The 12373-nt window shown below is 33.8% G+C and overlaps 2 protein-coding genes across 4 annotated transcripts in view; both read left to right on the top strand.

Annotated features, from left to right (window-relative positions):
• Positions 1-3858, top strand: part of patl2 (PAT1 homolog 2) — a 13106-nt gene extending 9248 nt beyond the window's left edge. For all 3 annotated transcript variants that reach the window (XM_016522944.1, XM_016522942.1, XM_016522943.1), the window contains exons 18-19: positions 286-426; positions 3206-3858. In XM_016522944.1, coding sequence (XP_016378430.1) covers positions 286-426; positions 3206-3239 — 175 coding nt within the window. In that variant the 3' untranslated portion in view covers positions 3240-3858. The remainder of the gene's footprint in view (positions 1-285; positions 427-3205) is intronic.
• Positions 3859-5742: 1884 nt separating this feature from the next.
• cmn (calymmin) overlaps positions 5743-12373 on the top strand; it is a 20660-nt gene continuing 14029 nt past the window's right edge. The window contains exons 1-12 of the mRNA XM_016522899.1: positions 5743-5815; positions 7573-7623; positions 7768-7815; positions 8663-8686; positions 8800-8853; positions 8940-8948; positions 9080-9121; positions 9263-9310; positions 9743-9793; positions 11427-11483; positions 11570-11620; positions 12093-12143. Coding sequence (XP_016378385.1) covers positions 5743-5815; positions 7573-7623; positions 7768-7815; positions 8663-8686; positions 8800-8853; positions 8940-8948; positions 9080-9121; positions 9263-9310; positions 9743-9793; positions 11427-11483; positions 11570-11620; positions 12093-12143 — 559 coding nt within the window. The remainder of the gene's footprint in view (positions 5816-7572; positions 7624-7767; positions 7816-8662; positions 8687-8799; positions 8854-8939; positions 8949-9079; positions 9122-9262; positions 9311-9742; positions 9794-11426; positions 11484-11569; positions 11621-12092; positions 12144-12373) is intronic.

Raw genomic sequence — 12373 nt, 5'->3', positions numbered from 1 at the left:
TATATATATGGTAACTTTGAGAAATGGAACCAACTTTAAGGCATACACTGGGTAATTAAAAATCTAGAATTCTGTAGATACGGAATTATTTATGGTTCTGTGTTATATACGAGAACCGGTAATATTTAATATTTCTTCTTGCAGTGTCTCCATAGTTTTCAAATATATTGTTAATGTTAAGTTTGAAATCTACACCTGTTCAGTGAATGGCAACACATTTTTGTTCCTTTGTTTTTAATTCAATGGTATGTTAAAATGTAAACTCTTTTTATGGCACCCATTCAGGACGGACACAGTATTCCATGTGGCCAGGCAGCTATCCCAGACGACACTTGTTGAGCCACTTCTTCTGCCCTCCAACCTGCTAACACTGTTCTGTCGATATCTGGACAAGCGAACGGTTCACCAACTAAAGAACAACATGGAGTGAGTCCAAATGCTGCACTCAGTACTTTGCACTTGGCATTTCTCTTAGGACAGGGGTGTCCAAACATGTTCATGTGGAGGGCCATTGTCCTACAGAGTTTAGCTCCAACCCCAATCAAACACACCTGAACTAGCCAATCTCTTCAGATTCACTAGAAACTTCCAAGCAAGTGTGTTGGAGCCAAACTCTGCAGGACATTGGCCTTCCAGGAGCAGGTTTAGGCACCCCTGTCTTAGGACATTTTCAGACCTGTAGATTGCTTTTTTCCCAAAACAGGGACTTTAATTGGTACATTGTTGCATTTTTATTTTTTTCTTGGTTCAGATTACTTTCACAAGGCAACATTTTTAAGCTTATCAATTTATGCAAGTTGCGCGAGTAAAACCATCCTCTCATTGGTCAGAGTGCACCAGTTTATGTTCTGGGATTCCTCCCATAGCTGTCATCCATTAAGATGAATTGATCCGCAGCATTTCTAATAATGTTTCACCACAAGTGAACTGCTCCAGTGTTTGTTTTTAATCGGGCTGAAACCACATCGTTGAGGGGGTCTTGGACCAATTCTTTTGACGTAATTTGTGTCCTTATGCCTGAACAAACCTAACTAATGGACAAAATGCACTAGGTTATGAAACAAATGCTCCAAACCAGCATTTTTTATTTTTTTTTTACTTTGTTTTTAGTATACCATGTCACACGTGAGATGCAGCAAAATGTGCAAGACTCAAGTGCAACTGTCAAACGTCCGTCTAATGCATGTTACTTAGAAAACACATTCTGAATGGCCCCTTACATGCGTCTAAATTGGTTCTCAAATTTTTCAGCGCCCCTTGTGGCCTCTAGAGAAAAATGCATTATGCAAAACATTATCTAGCTTGCATCATAATCACGGACACAATAAGGAGGTAGTTCGCCTAAAATAAAAATTCTGTAACTTTTATTCACCCTAATGTCAATTCAAGCCACCACCACCTCTGCAACACATTTGAGAACACTGAGGTCCAAACAATGTTAAAGCCCATTGACATACTTTGTATGGGGAAAAAAAAAAAAAAGTATCGTCTTTAGTGAGTGATCCACCGAAGAATGCAGGTGTGCAGAAACGTGAGGGTTAGTAAATGACACAATTTTCAATTTTGGGGAAACTGCCCTTTTAAAAAATGAAATAGTGCAGACACAATTTTCTCAACTACATCTACAAATGTACAGTTTGTCCTAGTGAGAAGCTATGATGGCGTTTTAGTGCCACATAAAAAAAAAACTAGGATTGCAAGATTATTCTCATTGACTTTCCTCGAAATATTACGACTTTAAAGTGATAGCAATACGAGAATAAAGTCAAAGTTACGAGAATAAAGTAAATATTTCCATAAGTCTAAATTACAAGAATCAAGTCGTAGCATTTACGAGATTAGTTGTTATATTTTGAAAGGTATAGCCTATATTGCGCATACAAATGTCCCGGATTGAGAGCACCGGGAGAAATTCCAAAGTCTCGGCTTTCAAATTCTGTCAGTTTTATAGGAAAATATAAAAAAACTATGTCTTACAATGTTTTTTTTTTTTACGCTCAATGTGGCGTGACGCATGAATCAGTCATCTTTGTTTACAATGAGACATTGGTTTCGTTTTAAATTAGGCTATACAGTTTTTATTGTTTTTCCCCATGCCTTCTGATGTTCCTTCACGTTTATATTATGCTATAACTTCAAATAAAGAGGAAAAACACACTTATAATTGTATTTCGTGATAAAACTGACAGATTTTGAAAGCGGAGACATTAAATATTAATAGTACCAAAAGCACTAAGCTTATTGCTATTATTGGGGGGCTGGTGCACTACAAATAACGAATGCAATCGAAGACATGAAATATTTCCAAGCATACTCTCCCTGTGAGTATGAAGGATGGTATGATTTTTGCTAATGATTCCACATACATTCAAAATTCCGATGGCCTGGCAACTTCTCCCGGTGCTCCCAATCCTGGCCATTTGCATGCGCAATATAGGCTATACTCACAACATATTATAAGTTTAATTGCTACGATTTAATTCTCGTAATTTCGACTTTATCAGAATATTACAACTTTAATCTCATAATCTAACATGGCACTAAAACACCGTTGTAAGAACTGAGAAGCAGACCCTTTTTCATCTAAACTTTTATTTGTATGCTTTGTATGAATTGATGTTGATCGAGTTTAAATGGTTTTAGCGCTTCTGGAAATAAAAAATCTCTGAAAAAAGGCTCTGACCACTATAAAATGAGACCAGAAAAGACAATCAAATCAAAAACATTTGAACTCTAAATGCAGATGACTGAAGAAGCCAATACTGCAAATATGGGGTATGAATTATTTACCATTGTGAATATGGTCCTCGTACTCATTTACATCTGGTTTAATAGCAGTCATGTTTATAATAGTTCTCATTTCCCCCTTCCAAAACTTTTATAACTTTTGGCTGTTATTAAAGACCAACTTCGTGTAGTATCCTAAAAATAACTGCGCAGAAAATACTAAAACACACGTTTAGTGTGGTGAATTGCAGTAAAATCTAACCTTTTGAGGACTAAATGCTTATACCAAGGGTGTCATTTGGCCCCAAATTTGGTAGATATTTTTGGTAATCTTTCATCACAATGTTTAGATCGATTCAGTATATCAACCTACACATGGCTTACTTGGTTTTATCTCTTAATGAAAAGACACACTTGACCTTTTATTGTCATTTCTTTTAAAGTGTTTTTTTTTTTTTTTTTTTTTTTCTGATTGCAGATCAGCTACAGGATATCTGGCTGTAGCATCATGAATGAGCACTGACCCTATGACCTCTCTACAATGACCTGAAACGTAGGACGACGCTAAGCCTAAATTGAACTGGATTTTGTGACCGACCGCATTCATCCAAAAAGTTATCTGTATTCTTTCTATAACCCTAAATTTCTTTTCTCCTAATTCTCTTAATCTTTAAGTCATTATCAAGGTCAGATTTGCATACTAATTGGCAATTAGCACTTTTTTTGACATGTGGCTGATATTCAGTCATTAATAATGACCATATAAAGCCATATATGAAGTGCGTCGCAGATAAAGTTGATCATGTTGGATTTGTGGTCTGCAGGTCTTCAGAGCGAGCTGTTGGGGTTGATGTAATTGTACAGTTGCACTAAAGGTGTTTGGTTTAATTTGTGTTTATAAAAACATCTTTTGTTAAGAATCCAATTATGTCTTTCAAAAAGTTTTTGGGTGTTAATTTGGATAACTGTTAATTTCGAAAGTATGTTTGTGTGAAAAATGTTTTTGCGGTATGGTTTCATTTTTATTTTTGTAATCGTTCGATCAGTGTCATATCTAATATGTACTTTTCACTGTTGCAGAGCACATGCAAATTAAAAAAAAACAATAAAAATAAAAATTTGTAAAAGGAACTGACTAAATCAGAGATGTGAAACCCAGTTTGTTTTTAGACCTTATCTTTTGATTTGTGCTATTCCTAATATAGCGTGGCCTTGAGTGCTATTTAAAGGCAAATGCCTTAGGTCACATTATCATTAAGCAAATTTGTGAATACCACAATGGTGTTATACACTGTACCGCTGTCTATCAACTTGCACTGATACTCGTGAGTTGTAGAGTGCTCTAAACAATTAGTTCTTTACTTGTCTAACAAAAAGAAACATGGTTATCGCTGGTGGTAAGGCTCAATAAAAAGTGTTCCATTTAATTCTCACTCTTCACATCCCTAAACAGCACTCTACATAAACCGTGTAGCTTATGTACAGAAAAAGGTTGTGTAGAGTGGGAGAGAGAGCGATAGTGCGCCTTGCCTCACTTTGTATTAATGTGGACATTAATATGAATTTATTTGTCATATCGGCTGTAACGTAAAGCTTTTGTAATGCCTGATAAACTTTTACTATCCGTTTGCTTGCTTTTAATAAACGAAGACATGAAGTGATCATCCTATGGTTTCCGATCAGTCACATTCTAACTAACAGAAGTCTTTTGTGTGTTTTTGTTTGTTTTGGGGTGGGTCAGGGTGATGTAATTTGACATATCAGTGTGTGTATTGGAAAAGAGTAGGCTCTGGGGTTAAAGGTCAAGCTTTCAACTCTCCTTCACCTCTTGATATGAGGATTTTGGTCCTGTGTGTGGAATGTCAGCCTGAAGTGAGACACAGGATTTTTTTTCTTTTGCTGCACCCACATTGTTTTACTTTCTCATGAGCTGTCTTTGCATATTGAAAGGAAGGAAAGAAGCTATCCAGTGTGTACGCTTATTGGCAATTAAACTTCATTTGGGTAATCTCAGTCTCTCCAATATAGCCTACCTTTAAAAGTTTGATTCAGTGTAGTAAATAATTTTGTCCTAAATTTCTCTACTTATATGTAGTGTTGGAAAATCTGATTCATTCTGGTGAATCGGTTCATCCTAAACACCTCTCTTTCATATGTAGCCTTGGAAATTTTAAATTGTTCTTGTGAATTGATTCATCTTAAAACAGACCCTGGAATCTGTTCAAGTCCCTATGTTGAATTAATTTTAATAATTGATTTGTTTGTATGTTTATTAGTGGGGTTTTTTTTGCCTCTGTTATATAGATTATATATTTATTTAACCCTCTGGTGCTCCTCATTTGGGAGTCACACGTGTGATCTTCACGGTCAAACGTGACCAGACACCTGAAATGTAACTTTTTTTCGCCCCAGTAAAATCAATGTAATATATATTTGTTCAATATTATTTTTTCTTTATTTTGTATTTTGAGAATTTCATGGCACTAAATATTTATGCAATTATGATGAATTTCTGCCCACTGAAAATAATAAAAAAAAAATTTAAATATATTTTTATATTACTTTTCAATAAATGCAGTATTTTGTTAAAATAGTCAATGCCTTTAAAATCCAATTTTTGAAGCCAGATTAGTGCCATCTGGTGGGAGTAAAATAAGAAAAACATCTGCAATTCCATGGTTTAGCCCATAGATTCCTATATAGCTCTATATAAAAGGCCTATAAATTCTCTATTTGCTTTTAGACATAAATACTTATTTTTATTAAGTTGTGGGTATGGATATATATATTTAGACATTCACAAAGACAACTTTTTGTAAAGGGATTTATGTGTGTGTGTGTGTGTGTGTGTGTGTGGATGACCCCTATGAGGAGGTGCCACTGCTCACAAAATGGTTTAAAAACCCAGTGGACAACTTGTGCGTCTTCTGTGTATGAGCTGTTTCCTGTGCACATTAGGTTGGGTTTTCTTTGTCTTTCTGTTTTCCCTTATTTTCCCCTCTAGGTATATCTACAATGTTTCGATGGATGCTTCTAAGGATGATGTTATTGCTCTGGATGACAAGCGTAACACTTCAGGGCGGCACAGGTAAGCATGCTGATAAGAAAACAATGCTCATAAATCTGTTTGGGGATTTGTATGTAGTACTTTTTAAGCGCATGCTATTGCTGAACCTTCCAAGAACAGAATTACTGGTAAGTTGTTGATGCACAAACTGGGTTTCCGGTCTTGTATGTTGTCCATGGTGTAGAGCTCTGATTTCTGAGATGTTAGCAGAGATTCAACACTGTCCAGAAATGACCAGAAAAAGTACTAATTGAATGTTGTAGCTTAATGCATGTGGATATAGTATGCATAGATGAGTTGTGATGGTATAGTAATATGTTCAAATGTAGTTTTTTAACCGGATTGCCATTTTGTAAATCTACTGGTAGCCAGCATCATAAACAGTTACAGTGATATAAGCGTTTCATTAAAAATTAAAAAACGGTAGTTTAGTAGCAGATTGATCTTAAATTGACAGTTAAAAAATTTCATTAGCTGAAATATTGTTGATATACCAAATTACTAAAGTCTGTTTTTCCTTTATAATATACTGATAACCACCTTAAAAACACAGGGAGTAAAGAGAAAGCTACATGATGAATCGGTTATAAATTGTAACATAAAACCCTAATGTACATAACTTACAAGGGGGAAAAAGAAGAAAAAGAAAATCTGGTAATGCCAGTTTACTTTTTTTAAGACTGTAAATCACTTCCAAGAACTGTAAAATTGTGTAAAATTTCCCGTTAGATCTATTGCAGTTACAGAGTAAGGGAACTCGGTATTAACAATTAATCAAGTTTTTACTGTAGTGATTTCTGTAAAAACACTGAATCATTCGGGATGACTGTTCATTTATTTATTTATTTATTCATTCAGTAATTCTTGGTGCATGAAAGTTGTTTAGCATTTAATTCAGTTTTCTCTCTCCTAAATCCTTGGTTCTTCATGGTGCAGTTAGATTATGATGAACTGATGTGTCCATCATGGCAGAATTTAATTGACTTCCGGCTCACAGGCTTGAAGACAACATGTAGGAAATGAGAAATGCCCCAGAGCTGTGTCTGGAATCACATACTGGTTTCTTCAGGACAGGTTCATGAAACACCAAATTAGAATTCAGACATCACCACAAAATGATAGACATCCGATATAGTGCAGTATAAAGAGGGATAGGGAATGACATCGAACACCACTACTGTCTTTATACATTTTTGTTCAAATCAAAAAGAAATGGTATAGATTGTAAATAAGCTGTTAAATAGGAAAATATTGGTCAAACTTTTGAATCAGACTAGTTTCTTATTAAGATTCAGAAGTCCCTGCATATGCACATAGGTGTGTAATCTGTATGTTTATGACAACAGGTAAAATAGTGTGCTCATTGAAGCATTGTCTGTTTCTGAATGTGGCAACTTTTTAGTTTTTTTTAAATAATATGATAAATTATATTTTAAAAGTACAGTAGTGTAATATGCAGTATATATTATGCAGCAGTTTTATTTGTTCGTTACCTGCTGTGAAAATCATTCATGGAAATTGTCATAATAGATCCACAATGAACTTTGCATGATAAAAGTAGCTACAGGTATAAAGCGTTTTATAGTTATTGTATATAGCAATGCTGTATTGAACATGTGACAGATATGTGTCTGTATATACATTCTTAATCAACAAGGGAGCATCCATAAGCCTCAGCTATTTATATATTTTTTCTTTGATTTTTGTGATTCTGTAAGTTTGTCATGTACACTAGGTTATCCACTGACAGGATTTATTTTTTTTCATTATTTTTTAAGGGTACAAACCTCAAAATCCAAATGGTGGTGCAGCACAAATGTCACCAAGAGGTATTGTGAATCTTTCTATGTTGATGTATAGCAGTTATTTGGAATTTTTTTTTTACATAATTATGAAATTTGTAACTTGATTTTCTGGTATTGCGAATGTTCATCTTGGAGAAATACATAGCTCAATACATCTGTTATTTTCAGATTATGGTTTGGGTCAAAATAGCAACTCAGCAAATATGAAAGGAAACGGTGAGCAAGAACAGAGTTTATACTAATATGCATGATTTTTGATCTTTTGGACTGATTTTATTTCTTCTTTTACCTTAAAAATAAATTTTAAGTATTCAGTTCTTCTCAAAAACAACATGTTAATACATATACCTCTATTTTTCCCTAGTGCTCTGCTTAAAACTCATCTTACTTCACTCATTAACCTCTTAAGACCCGAGAAAAGATTTTTAGGAAAAAAATGTCTTTACATTGTTTAGAGCATTAAAAAAAATGTTAAAAAAAAAAAAAAATTTTAAATGATATTTCGTTCATAAGTTATGCTATGTCCTCGGTAGAGGACATCGGGACTCAATTTTTAAAAAAAATAAAAAGACATGAATGAACCATGCATAGGCAAAAACAATAAAAAAAATTAAATCACCAATACATTTTTAGTTTTCAGGATTTTTTTTTTACCGAACTTTGTATAAAGATGATTCTCAATTATGTTATAACAGAATGATTTGATATCATTTTTCTTTCTGCAAAATGTGTGTAAAATGGCCATAAGACTTCAAACTGTGGCATGTATAGTTTCAGAGAAATACACCAAAATATAATGTCCTCATATGAGGTCACAGGGTCTCAGGAGGTTAAATATTAACAATGAAATGTGATCAAATAAATCATTGTTTTTTATTCACAAGTTATTCTATTTTGCTTGGTTAAAGTATTTTTATATTTAGCATATTTCTGTGCATGTACAGCAGTTTTATTTGTTGTAAGTGTATTTATTTATTTTCGAAATTTCTTGTAGCAATGATTTTACTGGATGGATGGATAATGAAAGAGAATTCTTAACTTGAAAGCTTTTCTTTATTATCAGGTTATCCTGTAAACAAAGGTACAGGTAAGCCCCGCTTGAGAAAAGCAAGCACACCATGTAGTATGTAATATACAATATCATTTAGTGAATCGCATCTTAAAATTTGAATCATTATACACCTGTGTGCTGTATTTCAGGTGCATATGGGAGTGCACAAAATAAGCCTGGATACGGAGGTCGTCCCCCGTATGGTATGAGTTTGCTTTGCTTGTAGAATATGCACATAATCAAATAATCATAAGTTTTTCTATTTTAACATGTATTTGATTGTTATCAGGTGGAACAGGCATGGGAAAACAACACTGTATTACAGACTTAAAAGCCTGTTCTTTTTATACCGTGTGGCTATCACTTATTTAGACTTTTTTTGTGCAAAACTTTCTAATTGTACTAAATTCCTGTCATTTGTCTTTCAAGGTTATGGAAATGGTAATGGCTACAAAGCTCCATCTTATGGGGGTGAGTTTAAAGTCAAGAGTCAATGTGTTAAAGTTAGTACAGATTTGTACATAAAATGAGCTTGTTAAGAATGTGTACAAGTGCCATTTTGTATTTACTTTCATTAAAATTCTTTCACTGTCTGTTTAATGTTGTCCGAAGGCTACAGCAATTTAATGGGTGCTCATCCCCAAAAAGGAGTTGGTCTAGGTGAGTCTGTTAAATATTCTTTGTATTAGTTCACCTAAAAAAATGTGTGTCCATTTTTACTTTATTTCTTGCAATTTCTTTCAATGCAGAGATCCCAGTAATTCCAAAAAAACACTGACAGATATTTCTTGCAACTGTATTTTTATTGTCTAAAATTCACTGTAATCACATTACAAAGAGCAGTTTGTTGTTCAAAATTTCTCCTTTGTGTTCCACAATAGAAATAATGTCTGTTTGAAATGAAATGTAAAGATTTTGATGTTAGAGATACTGATAATTTACATATTTTAGTGGATAATCTAATACAAAATCTGGCAGTTAACTATCATTTGATATTGCTAAAGAGATGTAAACATGTATAACAACCCTTTAACCACATTGGTATTTGCACTATATTTGCATTAACAGTGTTTTGTTAACTATGTTCACTAGGTTATGGTGCTGGGCCTGCAGCTGCCAAGGGACAAGGCTCAAAATCTGGAGGTAAATTCTCTCTGTATATAGCCTTTGTTAATGAAATCTCATTTTAAATTATTTTTATGATACTATTGCCAGATTTGAAAGAAAATGTTATCACAGAAGTCAATACGGGGGGGGACATGAAATGTAATCCAGTGTTTCTTTCTACCCCCATGTTTTAGCGCCACTCAGTGGACATTTCTCTTTGAAACTGCGGCGAAACGTGCAGTAAGGTACGTAAAAACGGTGTTGCAGAAATGTACGCAGAAGTACGTATTTTTATGAGACTGGGTTGGTTTCTTTCATTGTCAGGAAATGGACTGGTACTCTTAATGGACCCAAAATTAATAGTAACATATAGCTTTACTAGGAAAGTTGTAATATAATCATGTGTTCTGTTCTTTGTACAAGATTTACTTGGTTATCTAGATTTAGTTGTTGTTGATTTCAGTCAATCCTGGAATGTTTTTTGAAACTCGTCTCAGAGTCATAGCAACAATTCAGTAGTCTAAGCACAATTTGTTCACATAAACAGGAATAGATTGCAGGTCATTAAGCAGAGTCGTAATGAAACTCTGTCTCAAAATTAATAATCAGTGTTGGGGAAAGTTACTTTTAAAAGTAATGCATTACAATATTGTGTTACTCCCTAAAAAAGTAACTCATTACGTTACTTAGTTACTTTTTTATGGAAAGTAATGTTATGTTACTTTTAAGTTACTTTTTAAATCTGGGCAGGGGTTGCTTGTTTGTTTTTAATAAAAAAAAAAAAAGAGGTTATTTTACACATGTAAAAGCCCTTTCACACCAAAAGTGAAATCAATACACCTCAGGCTGAAGGAAATGTAAATTCACATAGAGGGTGCAGCTCAAAACAAATTGCATGAAGAATATGACGCAGGAGAAGAAAGTTCAACACTATTCAGCAATAACGAAAATGAAACACAAATGTGTCATTTTTGCGTATTAGTATGGTTGAATTGGATCATCAAAGATCAGTAGCAAAGGCATTGGTAATAAAATGGGATTAAATACATAAATGATATTTATCTTATTTAACATATTTAATTATTGTTGTACACACAATGCCTCTGCACTTTTTTTCAACATGGCAACTTGAGAGCTGTCAAGTCAATACATGGGGGAAACAAAGTAACTGGGGTTTATTTATTTGAAAAAGTAACTCAGATATTTCCTTCTAAATTAAAAAGTAATGTGTTACATTACTAGTTACTTTAAAAAAGTAATCTGATTATGTTACTCACGTTAGAAGGTCTGACATATGTAATATAATGTATTAAGTGAGGTATGAAGAATAGGGCCCTGAATGAAAAATCATTTTTCATCTGACTTACAGGATATGGCATCTCTGCAGGATACACCAATGGTGGGGCAACCAAGGCACAACAAGGTACATAATAATTCTATTTAGTCAACTTCCTTCTGCTACATTGTCTGTATTGTAAACTGCACTTATAAACTGATTTGGGATTGGTTTTGGTTAGGATATGGAGGATATGCTAATGGAGCTAAGCAACCTAATACAGGTAATATGTTGGATGTTTAAATAAATGTGATTTCACAGTGTAATTATTACAGTGTGGATAATACTGAACTGAGGATATTACACAAATCTAAAGTATTTTTCCCTAATTAGGCTCTTCTCTTCCAAATATGGGGTATCCCAATGGTGGAACCAAGGGACCTAAACCAGGTAAACTTTTTCTGTGTGTAATGCATATTGTGTGTATTTAATTTCAGAATAATTTGAATCTTACATGTGTTTGGTCTGATTTAAAGGATATGGTGCTAAAGCTGGACCCTCAAATGGACAAGGAGCCAAGCCTAATGGTAAATAGCATGTGATTATTATGTGATTTAAAATATTTAAAAATCTAAACAAATTGTAATCTTTAAAATCTGCTTGGATATGCCACCTTCAAAGCCAATGTTATATATATATATACTTAATGCATCAACTGTATTTTTAGTTTAGTTTAATAATCTATATTATTAGTTTAAAAGAGTTCTTTAGTAAGGGTAAAGCACCAAACTTCTGTATTGTAAACTGGGGTAACTGGAGCATCTCTAAAGTGATTTGGGATTGGTTTTGTTCAGGATATGGAGGATATGCTAATGGAGGTGCAGCTACACTCTTAAAAATAAAGGTGCTTCAAAAGGTTCTTCAAGCGATGCCATAGAAGAACCAGGGCCCTAATCCAGGTAAAGTGTGTGTGTGTGTGTGTGTGTAATGCATGGTGTGTTTTCATTTGTCTTATTTGTCCATATCATTTAAATCTTATCTGTTTGGTCTGATTTAAAGGATATGGTGCTAAAGCTGGACCCTCAAATGGACAAGGAGCCAAGCCTAATGGTAAATAGCATGTGATTATTATGTGATTTAAAATATTTAAAAATCTAAACAAATTGTAATCTTTAAAATCTGCTTGGATATGCCACCTTCAAAGCCAATGTAATACATACTTATACATTATATATATATATATATATATATATAAAATTTGTAAGTCGCTTTGGATAACAGCGTCTGCTAAATGACCTAAATAATAATAATATATGCATGCATGTATATGTGTGTGTGTA

This window comes from Sinocyclocheilus rhinocerous, unplaced genomic scaffold (genome assembly GCF_001515625.1).
Source record: "Sinocyclocheilus rhinocerous isolate Xijiao unplaced genomic scaffold, SAMN03320098_v1.1 scaffold419, whole genome shotgun sequence".
In the NCBI taxonomy this organism is placed as follows: Eukaryota; Metazoa; Chordata; class Actinopteri; order Cypriniformes; family Cyprinidae; genus Sinocyclocheilus; species Sinocyclocheilus rhinocerous.
This window is presented reverse-complemented; position numbering and strand designations above follow the sequence as displayed.